Genomic DNA, 23,910 nt, shown 5'->3' with positions numbered 1-23,910 from the left:
ATAATTCTAGTTTATAATTAAAAAGGTTTATTTCAAGATTATTGATAAAAAAAAGTTAAATTTAAATAAGACTCTTTCAAAAAAATTGAAAAATATAAAATGTTTCCCTTTAAATGGTCCTCCCAAAGTAGATCACTTCCTATTTTACAGCACTAAGTTTCACCTGCCATTGCTCTGCCCATTTAAGCAAATAATATTAACATGTAGCTCAAGACTACCTTCCTCACTATTAACACCACCAATTTTCATATCAAACTTCTAACCATTCAAACAAATAGATACAGTCATAAATGTTTTCTAACCCTTTTTAATAAACACTTTTCACATTATTGTTTACATTGAAAAATCATGATTTGGCTGACCCTGCTTTCACCTGTGACTTTGTATTTGGGTTGAAAATGAATTATTTGAAGTTTGAATTCATCTGTTTAAGACAAATTACAAAGATGTGGTATTTAACCAGTTTGATCTATGACGTTTAAACCAAAACATCTACAATCCATTAAGACTAAGGACCCAGAATTAAAGTGATGAACTAAGAGAGACAGCAATGTGAGAGAAAAATATAGCTTCGATCTTAAATTCAGTTCTTATAAAAAGTGACTTTGCTTTTAATGGTCAGGGCTTAAATAAAAAGGGAGGAAATCACAGCTCTTGAAGGAAAGGGTAAAACAGGATTAATTAGAGTGCACAACAGAGGCAACAATGCTATAATTCTAAATAAAAATATCAGGAGAAAGTTATTTGACAACTCATATCTGCTCCCCTATTCTGAAGATCAAGGTTGCTCTTACCTCAGCATCATTTTCCTATACTAATTCCATTTCCTTTCAGTAACTCTTGAATATTTCAACATCCTTCTAACAATATGTTAATTCTTTCTCAGCTAAAATTACCACTTTCAATCCATAAACATGTCACTTTAAACCTTATTTTTCACTGATTTGTACAGTAGTTTTTCCATTAATCTGTTACATTATATCTGATTTTGTGCATCTCTGGTATCTTGCAACTTCAGTTGTTTACACAATCCAGTGTGCCCTACAAACTACAAAACAATTAAAAGTAACTGATAAACTGGAATTGGCTTGCAAAACACCAACAGTACTGCTTCTGGTAGCCTATGTCATCTTGCAAATTATGAAGAAATATTTTAACCTTTATCCAAATAAACTGCAGCCTCTGCCATATAGTAAAAGCTGCTGAGAAAGACATACTAATTTATAACTTATTTGTACTTATTGTGGAAACCCATAATAGCTTAAACAGTTTTACAGTTCTTGTTCCAAAATGTGTGTGAAAAAAGGCGAACAGAATGTAGTTGCCAAATAAGAAACATGAGGAACTACTGTGGCAAAGCATTTGTAGATCATCAAATGGCATTAATGTACTGGAAAAGATAATGTTCAAGCATTATAGCGTACACCCAGTTTGTTATTGTATTAATTTTAATATGTTAACATGCTTAATTTTGTAGAGTTGAAATGCTTTGGAAGTGCGATAAAGACATGGTTCAAGCAGCACAAAGCCATTCTCCGAAACACTTTGGATAAATTTGGTATGAAAAGTGTTCTGCATTACAAGAATAACACTTTAGGAATAATTTACTGGGTACAAAGCAATAAATAAATACTCCCTCTAATGTTACATCAAAGAATAAAATATCTATTTACACATTTTAACTTTGCTAATACTTCGACACTAGTTCTTTAATGTCAGTTTATCTGAAAAATTCTAAAATATTTTAAAGTACACACATAGCAATACTTAGAACAAAGGCACACACACAAAATGCTGGTGGAATGCAGCAGGCCAGGCAGCATCTATAGGAAGAAGTACAGTCGACATTTCGGGTTGAGACCCTTTGTCAGGACTAACTGAAAGGAAAGATAGTAAGAAATTTGAAAGTGGAAGAGAGAGATCCAAAATGATAGGAATAGACAGGAGGGGGAGGGATGAAGCTAAGAGCTGGGAAGTTGATTGGCAAAAGGGATACAAGGCTAGAGAAAGGGGAGTATCATAGGATGGAAAGCCTTGGAAGAAAGAAAGGGGAAGGGGAGCACCAGAGGAAGATGGAGAACAGGGAAGGAGTTATTGGGAGGGGGAGGGGGGGGGGAGAAATATATATATATATAAATAAATAAGGGGTAAGAAGGGGGAAAGGGGCATTAACTGAAGTTCATGTTCATGCCATCAGGTTGGAGGCTACCCAGACAGTATATAAGGTGTCGTTCCTCCATCCTGAGTATGGCTTCATTTTGACAGTAGAGGAGGCCATGGATTGACATATCGGAATGGGAATGGGCCGTGGAATTAAACTGTGTGGCCACTGGGAGATCCTGCTTCCTCTGGTAGACAGAGCGTAGGTGCTCAGCGAAATGGTCTCCCAGTCTGTGTTGGGTCTCACCAATATATAGAAGGCCACACCAGGAGCACCAGACACAGTATATCACACGAGCAGACTCACAGGTGAAGTGTTGCCTCACCTGGAAGGACTGTCTGGGGCCCTGAATGGTGGTGAGGGAGGAACGTGAGGGCAAGTGTAGCACTTGTTCCGTTTACAAGGATAAGTGCTAGGAGGGAGAGCGGTGGGAAGGGATGGGGACGAATGGACAAGGGAGTCACGTAGGAAGCAATCTCTGGGGGGGGGGGGAGAGGGAAAGATGTGCTGGGTGGTGGGATCCCGTTGGAGGTGGCGGAAGTTACAGATGTTGAACACGGAGGCTAGTGAGGTGCTAGGTGAGGACAAGAGGAACCCTATCCCTATTGGGGTGGCAAAGGAGTCAGAATTATTTGAAATTAGCCAACTGTCCCTATTTAGCAATTCAACAGTACTATTTGTTTCATAATCAGAATCAAGTATGACATAAAAAGAGATCAATTCATTGGCTGTGAAGAAATATATGCAACTAAATATTCAATAGCTTTCTACAGAAAAATGTAATTTAAGAGTCAAACAATCACTAACAAGCTAAAATGATTACCAAATATCCTTTACCCTTTCTTATAAATATATTATACCTCTCTTGTACCACGCATTGTGCTCACTGTCATAATGTGAACAGGTTGGATCCTGTGCTGTTTCCAATCCTGATTCAATATTTCCGTCTTTTCTTTGATTTTCTGTCGATTTGCGCTGAACATGCTCTATGAAGAAAACCAAGTTGTTCATTTTAATTCCGTATATATTGATCCAGACCACAAATGAAACTTGAAAAATGTATAATCCTTAACATTACATGCATTCAGTTTCCTTGCAACTTACTTAATGGAAAAATAGATCACACACAAAAAGAAAGCATCATTTTAAAAAAGTATTGAATGCGAAGATAACATGCATACAAGAAAAATAAATTCAAAACAAATCCAACTGCATGGAATCTAATCTAAAGCCAGAAAATAGCTGAAAACATACCACAAGTCAGCCAGCAACTGCTTAGGAAAAGGGGCTAATGCTTCACACTGGTAGTCTTTCATCATAACTGAAATCTAGTTCACATTATTAAATTTCAGTATTGTGTTTTTCAAATCATTTCTTAACCCCAAGTACTAAATTTGGTGTAATATAGACTGTAATCCAATAGGTTCAATACATCTCCAAATCTAGCAACATCCATCTATCACAATTTTCTTTACTACTTCTTCAGTCCAGATGAGTGGAATTGCCTTGATCGTCTATGTAGATGAAGCAGCAGAATTTTATTTCAATAGCTTTCCTTCCAGCACCTTCATCACCCACACATGAACACTCCCCAAAACGATTCTGGATCACCTTATATTTCTCATGCACTTGACAGTGTTCAGTGAAGTCAACTCCATTTTAAATTCGGCCCTTGACTGTGAGCGATATTGATACATGGTATTCAGGTCCTTGTTACACTTTTACTTACAGGGCTGAGGATATCACAGACTGAATATATTGCCCATCCTTAGTTAATTCTAAACTGAGAAAATCACTGGGGAGGAACCATGTAGGCAAATCTAAAATCACATACAGTCCAGATCAAGTAAGAATGATAGATTTCCTTTCCCAAAGCACCAAGTTTTTTTTAAAAAGAATACTTGGAAAATAATGGGGCTCATCAGCCATAGTGGGCAGCTCATCTAGGAGAAGGAAAAATCTCATTTTAAACCTCCGCTGCCTTGCGGCTATAGCCATTCATGGAGAGGGCCTCAGGAGTTAACAACAGGGAAAAATCCAGAGCAGGAATCCCTAAGGCAGTTTAAAGTTGACTGGCAACTCCTGACAAACTGTAATAGTTTGCCATTCCTTTGGATTCATCAGCTGCTTGGAGAGGGGGAACCTGCTGCATTGGCAACAACTTCCTCCCCATATTGTAGTGTCCTAGTTTTGGTACCGGCTTGCATAATCACATAAACAGCTAGAAAGCAATATCCGTGATTGACACCAACCAACAGAGGGGCCCTCACAGATCACTTGAAAAACAGAAGGAAGACATTTGGCTCTTTAAGCCAAAGCCATTCAATACGATCATGGCTGATGCTTTACCTCAATACTATATGAGTTTTCTTTCATCATGCATTCTGATGCCTGCTGCACCTAGAAACTCATATCCTTAAATATATATAGGGCCTCCAGAATTTTCCATGTTAAGACAATTCTGGAGGTTCACCAACTTCCAAGGAAGAAACTTCTCCTCACCTCAACTCTAAGCATCATACCCAGTATCCTGTGATTGTGTCACTGGTTCTAGCTAGAAAAAATAACCTTCTTAACATATCCTTATATATTTTTTGGTTAGTTCTGCCGTCAGTCTGACAGGCCAAGTTAACCTAACCTCCGCTCATACAATACACTCACATCCTAAAACTCAGGCTGGAGAACTTTCCTTGCACTCGTTTCTGAAGGAAGATCAAAATTGCATGCAATATTCCAGCTGTGGTCTCATGCTCTTGAACAATTGTAGCAATAAATCCTTATTCTTGTACTCAAGATCTCTTGAGATGAAAGGCAAAATACCATTTGCTACTAAATACTTGTTCAGGCTACCTACTTGTTTTTTTGGTGGCAGGTAGACAAAGATAGCATTGGCATCAACATTACTGTCATTTAAATAATGTCCCGCCTTGCTTTGCTAACAAAATTCATTTATTCATGTTTTACTGCATCTACTATGTCCCTGCACATTTACTCAACTCAACTGAAAATCTTTCTACAGCTTTGCATTCTCAACAAACCAACATACAATCCACGTCACCAGCAAACTTAGCTATTTTAAATTAGGTGCACCCACCCAAATCTTTGATATTTATTGTAAATACCTATGAAAACATGGAATCATAAAGTACACTTTTTGAAGCAAATTTGCTCAATATTGCAAGTATTTTAAATATTGCTTTGGAGATTAAGTAGGAAATTATGCAATAGTTTCACTCAGTTTGCTGGATCTGGGACATTACCTGAAAAAGGTGGGGAAGATGATACCATAAATTTTAAACTTGAATTGAGACACATAATACAGAATTATGACTTTAACAGGATTAAAGACAAAACACTGGACCTTGGGTCCAAGAAAGTGTTCCTTTAATGAGTCAAAAATGCCATAGTTCTTTCCCATGTGGTTTCTGATATTCAAACCAAGTTAAAGAAAAAAAACTTCAGCTTAAACATTAAGAATTTGAGTTCGGCAATTTTAGTTGTGCCACAGTAACAGATTTGCTAAGGTTCAACATTTTAATCTCGAAGCATGTGAATTTATCAATAACTAGTTTCCAACTGCTATTTTTCATACTTTAGTTTTACAAGTCCATTCAGTAAGATAATAAACAGTTAACTGAACTATTCAATGCATTTTTTTTTCTTAAAGTGGGTCATGGTCAGATAGGATGAAACATGTTGCACTTTAATGTGGCAAACTGGAATGGACAATTTGCAGAAGACACCATGATTGGGGGTGTAGTAGAAAGAAAGGAAGATTATCAAAGCTTGCAGCAGGGCCGGACCAGTGAGAAAAATGGGCTGAAGTATGGCATACGGAATTCAATGCAGATAAATGTGAGGTGTTGCACTTTGGGATGACAAACCAGGATAGAACTTAACAGTGTGGATGTTAGGACATGGAAAATTGTGGGAGAACAGAGGGATCTGGGAACACAGATCTATAATTCCTTGGAAGTGGGATCACAGGTAGACAGGATCGTAGAGAGAGCTTTTGGCACATTCGCTTTCATGAGTACAGGAGATGGGATGTTTTGCTGAAGTTGTATAACACATACATAGATAACGTCAAATCTTGAGTTATCGTGTGCAGTTCTAGTCACCTACCTACAAGAAAGATGGCAGTAAGATTAAAAGACCAGAGAAAATTTATAAGGATGTTGCTGGGTCTTGAGGATCCAAGTTATAAGGAATGGATGAAAGGGCAGTGACGTTTTCCCCCTGGCATGTAGAATGAGGGGAGATTTGATAGAGGAAATACAAAATTATGAGATTACAATCAACTCTGGCACACTTCAAGAATGTGTGCTTAGCCCACTGCTCTACTCTATACTCTACACTAGGCACAGCTCAAATGTCATCTATAGATTTGCCGATGACACAACTACTGTTGGCAGAATTTCAGATAGTGAAGAGGAGGGATACAGGTGTGAGAAAGATCACCTGGTTGAGTGGTATAGCAACAACCTTGCACTTAATATCAGTATGACCAAGGAATTTTTTGTGACTTCAAGAAGGGGAAGCAGAGGGAACACAAACAAGTCCTCATCAAAGGATGAAAAGTGAAAAGGGTGAGCAGTTGTAAGCTCCAAGGTATCAACATCAGTGATCATTTCATGATCACAGGAGGGAATGAGAATGTGGAGAGGGTAAGGGGTACGTGTACAGGGGGTGGGTGAGGGGTAAGTGTAGCAAAATATGTAGACAAGACTAGGGAGAGAATACGTTATTGAGGAAGTAGCTAAAATAAGGTGCCAGACAGCATGTGGCTACCACAAAATAAAGGGAATCTGCGACCACAAGACAATGTGTTCGGCAAAGTGTTTTGAGCTATACCTCTTCCGAGTATTAGGTTTACGTCTATGTTTATTCTGAGTATTTTGTGTGCTTAGCTATGCAATAGCCAATCAATCGATGAATCTGAATCGGTAACCATATTTGCGAATGTAGTACTCTGCTTTTGGGTATAAGTATGACCTTTGTAAACTGACAAATTGGGAGTTGGCTACCGTACGCCTGAAGTGCGTGGGGGCTGCGAACTCCTCTCTGAATAAAAGCCGCTTCAGAGGTAATTTCGTGTCTCTGGTGTTTTTCCTCAACTGAGCAGGTAACAGTTACAGGTTGACAATTTGGATTGTGGTGGCTGTATCATACTGTGGGGATGCTTCACTGCAGCAGGACCTGGAAGGCTTATGAAGGTAGAGGGAAAAATGAATGCAGCAAAATGCACTAGCCTCCCCATCATCGAGGACAGCTTCAAAAGGCAACGTCTCTAAAAGTCAGCACCAATCATTATGGAACCCCATCACCTAGTGCATGCCCTCTTCTCATTGCTACCATCAAGGTGGTGGTACAGGAGCCTGAAGACACTCAACATTTCATCAACAGCTTCTTCCCATCCAGCATAGACTTCTGAATGGACAATAAACCCAAGAAGACAACCACAGCATTTTCCCTTTCTTCTTGTACCACTTATTTAATTTTTTTTTATATATACAAAGTATAGCTCTTATTCTAACTTACAGTTATTATTATGTATTGCAATGTACCACTGCCACAAATCAACATTAGACCAGATTTTGATTATAGATAGAGTAAATGCAAGGAGGCTTTTTCCACTGAGGTTGGGCAAGACCTGCACTCGAGGCCATATGTTATGTTAAGATTTGCAGGTGAAATAATTCAAGGGGAACCTGAGGGAGAACTTCTGCACTCTGAGAGCGTTGCAAGTGCGAAAAGAGCAGCCATTCCATTGCAACATTTAAGTAAAATTTGGGTAAATACATGGGGATGGAGGACTATGGTCCAGGTGCGGGTCAATGGAATTAGGCAGAATAACAGTTTATCACAGATTCCATTGGCCAAAGGGCCCATTTCTGCGCTGCAATGCTCTATGATCCTATGTGAAAATTTCAAGATTTGTACATATAAATTAAGTAGGAGCACCCTCTCCTGGTCCTGGAAAACATAGCAATTGAAGCTAGCAGGTGCCAACATTCTTTCAGAGTCAAACTGTTTTGAGCTGTTCCAAATCAGAAAAAGGAGTCCTTTACCTTAACTTCATCAGCTCGTCTAAAACGTTTCAGTTGTCGGAGACGCATATATTCAGACTTAACCCGTCTTCGCCAGCAAACTGGTCCTTTTGTGGATTTTTTGCCAGCAAAACCCATGGTTACTTGGTAGATATTTTCCAATAAAATGTCCTGCAAGAAAGTTGTAATAAAGATGTCACAAAACCTTACAACACAACTTCCAACATATTAAAAGTTCTATATATGACAAGAACCTCTGACTATACAAAATGCTCTAATCCATAGCAAATCCCCATGAAAATTCTTTCAGAAGAACTTTCAAAAGCCACCTAATAGAGTCCATCATTCTGCAATTGAAATCATCTAGCATCTCTTATATTTCTTTTTTTAAATATCTAATTGGCTTTTAATTTGTCCAAAGTGTACTCATTCATTTACTAGAAGACATATATACACTTCATTCAGTTTGAAGTCACCCTAGAGAGTGCTGATAAAGAGGGACCTTGAGGTCCAAGTTCACAGATCCCTGGAAGCAGCGGTACTGGTGAATAAGACGATGGAGTCATATGGGATGCACACCTTCATCAGACGTGAAAAGAATAAAAGAGACCATCATGTTATAAGACATTGGTTAAGGCACACCTGTTAGATTACGTGCTGTTTTGGTCATCAAGCTTTCAGAAGGACATGACTGTGATGGAGTGGATGCATCCCATACTGGATTCATCACAATACTGGCTGGATTGGATTATTTCAATTACAAAATAATATAGTACGGGTTGTTATCCTAGAGCAGAGGAGGCAAAGGAGTGACCTAATAGAAGTATATAAAGATATGAGAGGCATAGAGAATGATCTAAAAGAAAGAGATAAAAGATGATGTCTAGGAGGGTTAGAATGGAGAACTCTTAACCATCCATCCAAAGGGGTTGGAATCTAGAACACACTACCTGAGAAAATAGTGGAGGCAGATGCTCACACATTTAAGCATCTATTTGAACACTTGAGTAATCAGGGCGTACAAGGATGCAGATCAAATATGGGCAAGTAGGATTAATACGGATAAGTACAATGAATGGTCAGCATGAACATGGTGGGCAGAAGAGCTTGCTTCTGTGCTGTTCTGAGATCTAAATAATTCAAGTGCTGGAAATGAGACTAAAAAGAGAAAATGGTCATTTCAGGCAGTAACTGGAGAAAATCAGTTAACATTACAGTATTATGACTATTTATTTCATAACAGATCAACTGATGCAAAGGTACAGGTTACATCTGAACCCAAGGGGCCAGGTTGCCTACAGCTGTATTGGGTAGGTTTAAACAAATTTGGCAGGAGGATGAGAATCAGAGTGATAGTGCTGAAAATGATTGCGTTGGCTTATAAACAGAGGCAATGCGCAGTGAGATTCCTAGCAAGGAGAGGCTGTTGACAGGGCAAGGTTGCAGTCAACAGGATGAGTTGCAACGTAAAAGGTGGACAAAATTGAAAAGAATGAATACAGGACTGAAGGTGTTAGATTTCAACATGTACAATTTATGGAATAAGGTAGAAGAACTTGTAGCAGAGTTACAGATTGGCAGGAATGATGTTGTGAACACTGCTGAATCATGGCTGAAAGATTATAGCTAGGAGATTAATGTCCAAGGATACACATTGTATTGAATGGATAGGGAAGAAGGCTGAGGGGGTGGCATTGCTCTGTTGGTAAAAAGTGAAATCAAATCATTAGAAAGAGGTGACATAGGGTCAAAAGGTGTTGAATCATTGTGGATAGAGCTAAGAAATTGCAAGGGTAAAAAGACTTTGCTGGGAGTTCTATATGACCTCCAAACAGCAGTAAGGATGTGGTCTACAAATTAGAACAGGAGATAGAAAATGCATGCCAAAAGGGCAATGTTACAATAGTCATGGGGGATTTCAATATGCAGGTAAATTGGGAAAATCAGGTTGGTGCTGGATTCCAAGGGCACACTAGAGGATAGGCTATTCTGGATTGGATGTTGTGCAATGATTCAGAATTAATTAGAGAGCTTAAGGTAAAGGAATCCTTACGGGAAGCAATCATAATATGATCAAATTCACCCTGAATTTTAAGGAGAAACTAAAGTCAGATGTGTCAATATTACAGTGGAGTAAAGAGAATCACAGAGGCATGAGAGAAGTGTTGGCCAGAACTGACTGGTAAAGAACACTGGTAAGGATGACAGCAGAGCAGCAATGGCTAAAATTTCTGGAAGCAATTCAGAAAGCACAGGGTATATATATCCCAAAGAGGAAGAAGTATTCTAAAGGCAAGATGACACAACCATGGCGAACAAGATAAGTCAAAGCCAACATAACAGCCATAGAAAAGGGCATGGAATAGAGCAAAAATTAGTGGGAAGTTAGAGGATTGGGAAGATTTCAAATACCAACAAAATGCAACTAAAAAGTCATTAAGAAGCTAGAGATGGAATACGAAAGTAAGCTAATATTAAAGAGGATACCAAAGGTTTCTTTAGATACATTAAGTGTAAAAGAGAGGTGAGAGTGGATAGCAGACCTCTGGAAAATTAAACTGGAGAGGTAGTAATAGGGGACAAGGAAATGGCAGACTAACTGAATAAGTATTTTGCATCAGCCTCCACTGTGGAAGACACTAGCAGTATGGTGGAAGGTGCAGCTGCCAGTGGTCATGGAGTGTGTAAAGTTATCATTACTAAAGAGAAGGATCTTGGGAAACTGAAAGGTCTGATGCTAGATAAGTCACCTGGACCAGATGGTGCAGACACCAGAGTTCTGAAAGAGGTGTCTAAAGAAATTGTGGAGGTATTAGTAATGATCTTTCAAGAATCACTAGATTCTGGAACAGCTCCAAAAGACAGGAAAATTGCAGATGTCACTCCACTCTTCAAGAAGGGAGAAAGGAAATTATAGACCAGTTCATCTGACCTCAGTGATTAGGAAGATGTTGGCGTTGATTGTTAAGGATATGGTTTCAGGGTATTTGAAGGCACATGACCTCAAGGGAAAATCTTGCTTGACCAATCTATTTGGAATACTTTGAAGAAATAACAAGCATGATAGACAAAGGAAAATTGGTTAATGTGTATTTGAATTTCAGAAGGCCCTTCACAAGGTGCCACACATGAGGTTGCTTAACAAGCTACAAGCTCATGGTATTACAAGGAAGACTCTAGTACTTATAAAGCAATAGCTGACTGGCAGGAGGCAAAGAGTGGGAATAAAAGGAGCCTTTTCCAGTTGGCTGCCAGTGACTAGTGGTGTTCCACTAGGCTGTGTTGGGACTGATTCTTCTTACTTTACATGTTAATGATTTGGTTGAAGGAATTCATGGCTTTGTTGCAAAGTTTGCAGATGATACACAGATAGGTGGAGAGGCAGGCAGTTTTGAGGAAGCAGAGAGGCTACAGAAGGACCAAGACAGAGTAGGAGAACAGGCAAAGAAATGGCAGATGGAATACAGAGTCGGGAATTTTAAGCTCACGCACCTTGGTAGAAGAAATTAAGGGGTCGACTATTTTCTAAATAGAGAGAAAATACAAAAAACTGAGGTGCAAAGGGACTTGGGCGTCCTTGTGCAGGATTCCCTAAAGGTTAATTTGCAGGTTGAGTCTGTGGTGAGGAAGGCAAATGTGACATTTGCATTCATTTCAAGCCTAGAATATAAAACCCTTTCTTTTACATGGTCAAAAATGTTATATTAATGCCTTCTGACATTGGTTTTTGCACAAGCAAAATAAAACAACATCTGCAAATCCAAATTCAGTCTTTTAAAAAATATTTCTCCTTACACTTATGACATTGTGTCATAAGAGTGATCATATACCTGAAGGAAATGCCATTGTTTTTCCACTCAGACATGTTTTTTAAGTTAGCTCAAACATATCCCATGTAACTAATATAGCATCATGCAAATATAAATTAGTCAAAAGCACCTTGAATACCTACACCAATTCTCTTCTCTCCCCACCCCCCACTGTAAGTAAGGTAAATCGCTTATGTAAGTTTATAAATACAGCTTCTTAGTTTTCCCACTGTTCTACATTATCAACAAATTTGTTCTGATCCCTTTGGTTCCCTAAAATTGTTATAGCCGGGGTGGTAATAGGGACAAGCTCTCACTACCTGTGAAATGCTCCCAATGACAAGTGCCTCAAATATCTTGACAACCAAGTGCAGCTCCTGGGCTTCATGTGTGGACTTTGCTATTAAGCCCGGGAGAACCGTTTCTACTGACAGGAGATGGGACAAAAGTGGGTTACTGGCGCCCTAAAACCAGTCGGTTCGAACAGATGGGACTCGTCAGCTGTGGCTGGCAGCTCAATTAGAAGGAAAACTCTGTTCTCAAATCTCCACTATACCCAGTCACGGGGAAAGCTTCAGGAGTAAACCCGAGGAAAAATCCAGAGCTGGAGTCCCTAAGGCAGTCTTATGTTGGGTTTAACGCTGGCAATTCCTGTGAAGCTCCTGGTCCCAAACTATCGATCTCCATCATTCCTTTGGGTTCATCAGATGCATGGAGAGGGGGAGCTTACTACATGGGCAACAGCTTGTTCTCCATATTATTCTGCCCTGGCATACATATCTACACAGCTAGGAAGCATCATCCATGATCAACCCTGACCAAAGAAGGACTTAGCTAGTTATTCTGATCCCTTTGTTCAACTCACTGATACAGACCATGAATAATTGGTGCCCCTCACCAACCAACCTGTCACAGCTTCCCAAATGTAAAAATGGATCTTATTTCTACTTTCTAAACTGACGACAAATTCTTAATCCAGGACAGTTTATCAGCCTTTACCAAACTCAGTAACTTGGACTATCGACTATCAACCTCTTAAGAGCACTTTGAAAGTTTTGTGGAAGTTTAAATACACAATATAGTGGGTTCTGGGTCTTCTTGTCCACAATTCACAAAAGGCTAGTACGTCGGTACACACTAGAATGTATACAATTAGAAAAGTTTATTGAATCTTATTTATTGATAAGTATCCATGAAATAGAATACAAAAGCAGTGAAATCTCACTTTAGGTATATAGAGAATTGATGAGACCATCTGGAGAAAGGATATTACTTAGAAGGTTTATTGGAAAGGGTGAGTTACCTTAGGAGGAAAGATTCAACAGGCTAAGTGCGAATGGGGACTTAATACAAGATCCAGAGGGATCATGATTGGGTGATTATAGAGGTATTTCCACTTAGGAGAATCTAGAACCATTTAAAAACAAGGATAAACCACAAAAATAGAAGATAAAATATTTTCTCTCAGTTAAATGCCTTTGGAACTCTCCTTTAAGGAAAAATGGAAGCATGGCAGAAAGAAGTGAAAGATAACTGACAGTAGACTGGAATCCAAAGCTAAGGCATGAATCAGATCAGCCAGTATTGGCTTGAGCAGCTGAGTATCCTACTACTACTATCTTGTATACTGTATCCTCCTTATTTTTCCTGCTAGTTTCAACAGCCTCCAACAGATCTATTAAACACAACTTCTCTTCATTTGTCCATTTCTATTCTAACCAATCTTATTATTTTCCAAATACCCTTTAACTGTTTCCTTAATAATTTCTAACTTTATTCCTCCTATCAACACAAGACTAACTAGTAAACATCTTCCAAAAACTTAATTTCCTGCAACTGATTCAATTAGTACACCATCATAATTCTAGAAATCATATGATCTAATAAATAATTTCCAATTTTTAACTGTGCACTTATGCAATCTATTCATTTAACAGTACCATATCCTCTCCCCTCATGTCTGTTCCTGTATCCCAGCTCCAAGAGGCTATAATTTCCTATACCTTAAGGCCAAGCAACCCTAGTCCATCAGCAAAAGATACACCTCCAAACCTATTTCATGCTGTCGCGTTTCAGTTAACATTTCACCTTACCAATGTATGCTTGATCCCAACCAAACTCACCTCAGCAACTTCCCTCCATAATCTGTAGTTCAGTTACCTAATGTCTCTTACCCTGTTTTCAAATAAACATTCCACATAAATTGTAACACTTAGCAAAAACAGAAAAGTACAATTCTGGAATATAAAATAGTACAAGAATTAACACTTCCGTTACAAGTAAACACCCATCAACATAAATTCACCCAATACATTTTCAAATGCAATAACTTTTAAAAAAGCTGTTACATTTTTTCTGATGTTTGAAAGATCTACATATTTGCTTTTAAGTGACTCAGCTGAACTGTCCATAGTCTGTTAATTTTTGAGACAATTTGTCTGACACCAAGAGCAGATTGAACAGATTTCTTTCAACAATATTGAGAAAAACAGGTAATGTCGTCAAATAGAAACAGAGAAAACCTACAGCAACAATACAGACCCTTCTGCCCACAATGCTGTGCCGAATTACCCAAATATTGTGTCCCAATCACAAAGTCGGTTCCCTAACTGTCAAATCTAACCCTTCACTGCCAAAACTGAACCAGGCACAAACCACAGCAGAAACTTAATCCAGAGAAGAGCTCCTGGTGAAGCAATACCTAATTTTCTAAGTGTCACCATATGTCCCAGGACATTCCCCCAGCCCCCCATCTCTATCCTTACAACTTTCCAAGATAACCCTTGATCAAATTTAAATATTCCACTTTGGCCAGACTGCTGCAACCCAAGCCTCTCTACTTCTAAATGATCTTAACTTGCTGCAGCTGGTTACCTTCATATGAATTTGCACGATCTAGGTCTACCCTACTGGGCAAAAAATTCCAGAAGCTGAATGCCAGCAGTGCCTCAAATAATGTAATGGAGAAATACCAACCTTCTAAAATGCCCTAACGACTGGGGTCAGCAAAACTTTGACAAGTGAAAACTTCAGGGAACATTAGAGAGAGAAAAATAAATCAACATTAAAATAGGTAGTAACATTATGTCATAAGCAGATTTGAAAAAAAATCTTTACCTTTAACTTTGTGCTTCCTATAGCACTGACCACCCCAATCAAGATCAGTAAGTTTCTGATTGTGCTACAAACAAAACCTAGAGCTGCTTCCCCAGTGAATAAAAGATGGCTTATTCAACAAATTCAACTCAAATGCTAAACTCCATGTGCATTCCAACCCTAGATAGCATTGAAACATACTGTACTATCACTACAAATAGCATTGAACTACTTACAATTGACTACACGTGCATGGAAGTCCTGAATTGGCTGACATCTAGATGTCAACAATTCCAAATATTTAACAGCAAACTCAAAACCATCTTAAAGTGATTTGGTGCAGGATCTATTTGCTAATACTCCTCTGAAGCACTTTGATATGGCTTGTTATGCAAGTGCACAAATTCATTTCAGAAGGGCACCATTAATTACAACAATATTTAATGTTTAAATACTGCCATTAACATCCACCTAAGCGCCATTGTATTCCACTATCCAACTGCATTAATGAAATTAAAACAAAATTGTCCTTCTCTACACCCACTTAACTAAAACCAGGCATTATCAAAAGATCACAGATAGGACAGATAGGATATTATGGAGCCCTCAAGCAGTACGTTCTGCTTTACCTAATCTTAAAGAGTAACAGCATAATGTAAATAGAGTTTCAGCACCAATTTAGATTCCACTGTTTCAAGCTATTGAGTAGCTCCATGTCCCATGCCACAATGGACTTCCAGAAAGAACGTGCACTTCCGATTTTCTCAAAATCTGATCCCAAAGAGGGCAAGAAAAGACAAGGTAGAGCTAAAAGACACTTTTGTCATATGTTCAAAAAATACTTCTGAAAATTTATTTTCGCAACATGGGGAAACAGCCATCAATCTACAAAATCCAGTAACAGCAAAAAGCTGATTTACCAGAAAAATCTGAGATTGGTGATTTAACTGAATCTTTTTTGTAAAATAGATAGAACATCTAAAGAATTCCCTGCCACTTCTTTGAAAAGTAGCTTGGAATTTCATGTGTATCTAACAGGTCAAATGAGACAGTGGATTAATGCTCTATTAAGAAGACAACACCACCGAGATTGAATACTCCCCCAAGTCAGTATTAATTATGTTTCTGAAATTAGGTTTGAATGGTAAGCTAAAGACCAATAAAAATTGTGCACTGAACTGGAGATTGTAATGATGTACATTATTTTTATTATAGTGTAAGAAAGAGGCAGCAACACATCATAAAATAGAGAAACTGTTGCAATCAAGAGAGCTAATCAACTTGTGCACAGTAAGAGATCATTCATAGAATACAGTTTGAAAACTTACAATTAAGAAAGTCAAGGAATAATGTCCACTCAGACACACTAGGAGCACCAATTCATCAGCTCTGGATGCATTTGTTTTAATGGAAATACTCATAACCAATACTGAAATGTAGAATTGTGAAGCTTTTAAATTAAAATGTATATTCCTGTTTGAAGCAGAAATACACTACAAGAACAGGTTATGTAGCAATGCACAAATGCCAAGCCACGTAGTTATAATCCAGAACTCACTTGACAATTGCCTATCTGCACACTGTAGCTGTAGGTTTCAAGAACCTGTGAAACCATAATGAGAAAGGAATTTAACTTTTTTACTGAGAAAATTAAGAGCATTCTATTTCAGAAGCCATTTCCCTGGCTAGAAAAGGCAGGAGGATGTGGTTAAGATTTATAAAACTATAAGAAGCATAGATATGGTGAACAGAAAGGATTTATGGAGCAGAAGGCTCGATAACCAGGCAGCAAAGATTGAAGATAATAGGGATTAGAGAGCATTTGGGAAAAAATATTTCCATGCATGAAGGAGAGGTGGAATTTACTATAGGTGTTCCTCCATTTACAAATGCTCTATTATAACGTTTTACAGTGCTACCATTGACTCTTCATGGTAAATATCCTTAAAATGAACATAGCAAATTTCATTTTTTTCTGTAATGAATAGATTGCCTGCCTGATTACAACAGAATATTATATTTCAATAATGTATTTCATTCATCCTTTTTGGGTAATGAAATTTCACTTAACCTTGTTTCCCAAGAACACAATGCTTTGGTAAAAAGAGGATTACTGAAAGGGTAGTTGAGCCAACAGTCCTCAAAACATTATTAGTGGCACTCGGATGAGTACTTAACATGCTGTCATAGCCATCAAGGTCAAGGGTCCTAGGAAAGAGCAATTGTTAAGTTTTAATTATTCTTTTTGGCTAAGAGTACACAATGAGGTATAAATACCTATGATTTAATCACACCTGTAGACTTTTTAAAACACCTACATACTCAATTTGTGAAACAGATTCCCTCCCCCCCACTCCTTATAAAGTTAATCTTTGCTTCTGAAAGATCCAATTAACCTTTAAAACTACTACAGGATGATCAACATTTAGAAACCAACAGATAGTAGTTATAATCCAAAGAGGGTTGCTGAAGAAATATTAAGGAGAAACATAATGTGTTTTGCTCAAAAACAAGTTTCAGTAGCCAGCATTCAGTCATTGTACATCAATAGCCTCCTCTGCAACTGTGCAGGGGAAACTGTGACTAATCAGTATGTGAAAAAGTGATGAGTAGCAGTAAAACTAATTTTTTTCCTGCCTACACAGAACCATTTTTAACGTCTCAAGTCACCTATGGCATTTTAAACCTTGTGTATATCAGCAGAAAGCAGCCCCCTTATCAACACTAACAGCTACCTAACATCCAGCATAGTGCAGCATATTCTTAATCAAGTATGTGTTGCCACACTATAGCAGGAACATACCAAAGAAAATGCCAGCGTTAAATTACACTTAGAAATGTTTTAACCTAAACTCATTGGGTGCAGGTTGATAGGACCAGGTAGATTAATATTTAGCATGGGCCGAAGAGCCTGTTTCTGTGTTGTAGCATTCTTGACTATTGGGGACCATCAGTAACTCTTTCAAAACAATGGGAAAATAATTCAATAACTATAATGCAGCAATCTACCCTATTGAACAAAAATAACCATGTTTGTAAAATACAGATTACGCATAGTCCGTATATATTAGTGGTTCTTTTTCTTGATGCCCAAGTGATGTATATCCTGTGAACCCCAGTAGCTGGAAATCGTTCAGAACACCCACTAATTATAAAACAAGAGCAGCTTTCTTTGTCACATATACATCGAAAGTTGTAACATAAAATGAAATCTAATCAGCAAACATTGTGCCTGGAAACTCGCAAGTGTTGCCACGCTTCCAGCACCAACATAACATGCCCACAACACACTAAAACCCTAATGGTACATCTCTGGAATGTGGGAGGAAACCCACACAATCATGGGGACAGTGTACCAACTCTCTATAGTCAGTGGCAGGAATTGAACCATCTAAAGCAATGTGCTAATGGCTACACTACCATGCTGCTCCAATGGAGTGGAACTGAAACTCTGACTCAGGGAGTCAGGCTGTCAGAGACCGAGTCGGTCAGTACTTTTACTTGGAGAATGGGAGCAGAAAGTAACAGCCTGTTTATTTGGCTGCAAGACTCAAATCCAAGCTGCATTCCTCTTTTTGGAAAAGTAATGAACAGTCATTTGTAAATTTTATGTTCAAACTCAGATTTAGATGTTATTCTCTTCATTGTTTAAAATTCTGCAAATCTTCTTTAGATCCAGAGAAATTTCAAGATTTTGATGGCAATAAGTTGTGTGATAATGCAAAAACTAAAACACTTTTAGAATACAGATGACTAGTCCCTTTTACAGGTTTTAGTGTATGTTTTACTGAAATAACCCTATACACCAATTTAAAATGTTACAAATTTTAAACTGTAATTACAAGGCATTACTAACTTTCAAATTACTTATCCTGGCAGTATTCATAAAAGACACTGGAAAATCACCTTTGATCCATCAATAGCAAAATTGATCTACGGGGCAGCACAATGTAACAGTTAGTAGAGCCATGCCTCATAGTTCTGGTAAGCAAGTTCCATCCTGACATCAGGTGCTGCGTCTATGAAGTTTGTACATTCTCCAAGACAGCTTTCTTCAGATACTCCAGGTGCCTCCCGCATCACAAAAACATCCGGCTTGGTAGGTTAAACAGCTGCTGTACACTGCCTTAGTGTAAATGGGGGTACAATCTGGAGTGAGTTGATGGAAATCCAAGGATAAAATGGGACCAATGTATGTGGGAGTTTAATGGTCAGCATGGATTTGATAAAATTATGGGCCAGTTCTGCCTGTGTAATTATGATCTGACACCAAGCACTCAAAACTTCACAAGGGTATCACAATGTAATTTTTCAGATTGATTACTGAGACTACTTAATTTAAACTGCAGCTAACATTTGGGTACTATTTCCCCTCAGTACAATTCGTATTCTTCCCATTAACAAATCAATTTAAACATTTTTGTCATTTCGATAAATATCAACTTTGAATCAAGCACTTGATGTACAAGCCTAATTATTTTCCTCTTAACACACTGGTGAAATAGCATTTAAACAGTTCCCATAAACCTTTCGTACCAAGTCAACTAGCATATACAAAGATATTGACTCTTTTACTGTACATGCTTACATTTCTACAACAAACTTCAAGCTACTTCAGTTTAAGATACTGGGCAAAAAAAACCACACATGAAATATACTTTATTTTTATTTATTCATTGACAGAATGTGAGCATCGCCAGCTAAACCAGCATTTATTGCCCATTCCTAGTTGCCCTTGAGAAGGTGGCGATGAGCTGCCTTCTTGAACCGCTGCAGTCCCTGAGGTGCAGGTACATCCACAGTACTGTTAGGGAGGGAATTCCATGATTTTGACCCAGTGAAAATGAAGGTACTGCAATATTTCCAAGTCAGGATGCTGAGTGACTTGGAGGGGAATTTCCAAGTGGTGATGTTCTCATCCTTCTAGATGATAGCAGCTGTGGGTCTGGAAGGTGCTGTCTTAGGAACTTTGGTGTGCTGTTACAGTGCATCTTGTAGATAGTACACACTGCTGCAACTGTTCATCGATGGTGGAGGGATTGGATGCTTGTGGAAGGGGTACCAATCAAGTGGGCTGCCTTGTACTGGGTGGTGTCAAGCATCTTGAGTGTTGATGGAGCTGCACTCATCCAGGTGAGTGGTAAGTATTCCATTACATTCCTGACCTGAGCCTTGTAGATGGTAAACAGACTTTGGGGAGTCAGAAGGTGAATTACGTGGAGCAGGATTCCTAGCCATTGACCTGCTCTTGTAGCCATGGTGTTCATATGTCTAGACTAGTTCAGTTTCCTGTCAATGGTAATCCCCAAGATGTTGATACAGGATTCAGTGATGGTGATGCCACTGAATGTCAAGAGATGATGGTTAGATTATCCGAGTGGAAACAAGAACTAAACTTCGCCAAAGGAGGACAGAGAGGTAAAAGGCATTTTGATTTCCAAGCACACTGCCAAAGAATGTGAAATAGTTTCCAATAATTTCCTTACATGATTACATGACTTTACACCCTAAGAATATTGCTAAAAACTCCATGGCAATTTTCAAAATGATATTGAATAAATATTTTAAAGTAAAAGTCTTGTATGGCCAAGAAAAACAATGCAGTAAACCAACATGGATAGCTCTTTCACAGTCACAACTTGCTTTGTGACAAAACATCAGGAACACTATCATTTTCCAAAGGGAGTCAAGAACTATTGTGTCAAAACTACATTGGCATAAAAAAAGAATATGACTTTTGTACTGATGGCAACAAAATGGGTACTTAAAGCAATACTGCAGCCAAGACTCATTTTCAAAGGTGGCCAAGTTAGACCTTTGCTTCAGACTAAGTAAGATGTTCAATATTGTTAGTTGCATTGTCCTTATTTTATTATAATAATAATCATATGGTTTAATAAAAACAGCCAATATTAGAAAGTTAGAAACAAAGAGGGTACTCATTATGGTAACACATCTTTTCATGACAGCATCCCCATCAATTGTGATTTTCTGATAGTCTCACCAGTATGACATTTTCCTCAGCCAATCTTTCCTTTGACTAATTGCATTTAATTTCCACTTAGAATCATTTTCTGCTGTAAAACTTACCTTGCTTACAAAATGAGTAAAATATCAGTATTGTACATAGTTTATTTTTTAAAGTTTAAAATTCAAACTGGAGCCTGTTTCATCATTGAAATCAAGATTAATCTGAACTGCTATGCCATTAGCTGATTTGAAGATTTATAACAGATCATTCCCAAATTTTATTTTTAAAACTATATACCATAGTGATTATCTATTAATTCTGGTACCATCCTTATACCATCAACTCATTTTTATTTTAAAGTTTATTTGTCACATAACAGTCTAGTCTTATTTTTTCCCTGACATCACAACATTACATTACAGGTTTCCTCATTCTTAACCATATTCCCAGCTTGGTACCATCCACAATCCTGAATGAGAGATATTTTGACTCTTAACCAAAGCAATAAATTATGAACTATAGTGACATCTGAACTGATCTTTCAGCTTCCCGACCAAGTTAATCCAACAATCATTTATCTGTTCCTGCCATGCTTACTTGATCCATATTCCCCAATTTTCACCACAAACCTACACGCAGGCAATTGAAACTGTCAATATACATTATCACTACCATGATATATTTGTTGAAATTCTTTGAACAAACATGTTAACCATCACTTAGCCCTTCCGTATTTTAACATTTTCTGTCAATAAGTGTAGATCCCAGTATTTTTTCTATAACTAGCAATGAATTAATAACTGCCAGATTCCATTCAAGCTTTCCAGGAGAATCATGCAGCATAGGAAGATTATCAGTCCTACAGCAGTTCTCTCAAACAACTCTCCAAATAGTACCACAACTCTTTTTTCAAAACCATGCATTTTCCCATCCCCTAGATCAATTTTGACAACTCTGGAGATACAGGAGACTGCAGAAGTCAGAACATAGAGCAACAAGCCGTTGGAGGAACTCAGCAAGTCAGGAGCGTTTGTAATGAGGGTGGTGAATGTTTCAAATCAAAACCCAGCATCTGCGTTTTATCATGAAACGTTGACAATCTTCCCTACTCCCAGATGCTTGTTCGACCTGCTGAGCTCCTCCAGCAGGTTGATTACTCTGGAGTTGGCTCATTACATCCCTCACTTTTACTCTTGAAATAATGAAAACAGTGACAAACATCTTATGGATTACTAGTAAGCAACTGAAAGCGCGGTTCGACTCCACCGAGTTTACCATTTGTACAGATGCCAACAACTCGGCAGTTACCTAAAACGAGCGCTGACTGCAATCACCGAACATAGTCTGTGAGCGCAGATTAAAGGCTGAGCGACCACTTAACCTGTGCAACGCTCAAGCCCCTGGGGGTGACTTGCCCGTCGTCCTGGCCAGCGGCAGGGGTGAAGGGTCAGTGGAGGCTCGCGCCGACGAGCCTCTGATGGGGTCATCGCGCGCGCGCGCTCAAACAACCCGCGAGAGCGGAGCCGCTGGCGGGCGGTTGGATCTCCAACCCCACCGTGGGCTCCGGAGGTGCCGCTGCCTCCACCGGCCCCCACTGACGATGCTTACTTAACAGGGCTAGATCGTCGGTAGCGATCAGCCGGGAAACTAAGGGGGGGGGGGAGAACTGTCGCCGTCTCCTTACCGGGAGCGAGAAGCTGAGCCGTGTTCTCCTCCTCCTCCACTGCCGACAAGCATCGACAGCGGGGCCAACTTGGAGCTGAAACTTTGCGAGAGTTTTATCGGGTGAGTTTGCTGCCCGGCTGCGCTGTGACCAGCATCGACTGGGGTCCAGCAAACGTTACCCTCGCTTTCCGCCTGCCTCTATCCCGCTGCTGCTCAGCGCTGGGCTTTTACTCTTCTTTTCTTTCTATCTCTTTTGTCTTCCTTCTCCGCCCGGCTACACAGATAGAGCGCGAAATTAGTGCGGCCAATCTAATCAAACCTCACTGAAACCCCCGAAACAAAGCCTCTTCCCATTGGCCGAAAGGCAGCGACTTCCTTCCAACCAGCGGATGCCTCGCACGGGAGTGTGGGATGTGACCATGTGGTGCTTCTTTGTGGGTTGGCTAAGCGTTGAGAAACTGGATTTTGAGGAATGAGGGTAGGGCAAGTTAGTAATATCAGTGTCAAACTGTTGTCAGATGTGGAGCTTGTGTATGTATGTTGCGCGCGCGCAAAGCTCAGTCTACATAACGTGTAGTTTTCTATTTATAGTCGATTGCCTGAAATCAAGACTCCGGTGACCATTGGCTGCTGGGCATCGACTAGTGCCGTCGTGTGATTCCAGTGCTGATGCATTTTCTGAAAGATTGACTCTATTCATCTCCTGATGTCACTCCATTTTGTACTGTAAATGTGCTTACCCATTTGATGATTGGGTGGGAGGAAGTGATAGTGCTGTCTGGAACCGGGAGTTCCCACTCTTTCTCGCTATCCAGTGACCTTCTGCCACAAGGTCAGGTCGTGACACCATTAAGCTTGGCGGTGATCGGTACAGCGATTCCATACTGAAATAGTTTCAACCTCTAGGCCCATGAATGACTATTTTGTTCAAGATAAGAGCGATGTCGGATGTGTTTAAACAGATTCCAGGATACCTTTGTTGTTTTCAGGAGAGAACGAGATAAGAGGAGTCGGCTTAAATATTCTTTCTACATTAAGTATTTCTTTAGGAAACGAATTGTCTACCAAAATATTACAGTATTATACAATATTTAGTTGTTTTAATATGTTTTACTTGTAGCTACTTTTTCATGCTATAAATTCCCCTTCAGATAATGA

General features: G+C 39.0%; 1 protein-coding gene across 2 annotated transcripts in view; it reads right to left on the bottom strand.

The window, feature by feature from the left end:
* The window catches only part of ezh2 (enhancer of zeste 2 polycomb repressive complex 2 subunit), a 136,244-nt gene that overhangs the window by 74,674 nt on the left and 37,660 nt on the right, over nt 1–23,910 (bottom strand). The window contains exons 1-3 of one of the 2 annotated variants that reach the window (XM_073054371.1): nt 22,772–23,049; nt 8,233–8,382; nt 3,022–3,147 (exon numbers count right to left, since the gene is read on the bottom strand). In XM_073054371.1, the coding sequence (XP_072910472.1) occupies nt 3,022–3,147; nt 8,233–8,349 (243 nt within the window). In that variant the 5' untranslated portion in view covers nt 8,350–8,382; nt 22,772–23,049. Of the gene's footprint in view, nt 1–3,021; nt 3,148–8,232; nt 8,383–22,771; nt 23,050–23,910 lie in introns of those variants that run through there. The other variant, XM_073054370.1, reaches the window with a different exon arrangement.

Source organism: Hemitrygon akajei, chromosome 8, assembly GCF_048418815.1.
Source record: "Hemitrygon akajei chromosome 8, sHemAka1.3, whole genome shotgun sequence".
Lineage (NCBI taxonomy): Eukaryota > Metazoa > Chordata > Chondrichthyes > Myliobatiformes > Dasyatidae > Hemitrygon > Hemitrygon akajei.
This window is presented reverse-complemented; position numbering and strand designations above follow the sequence as displayed.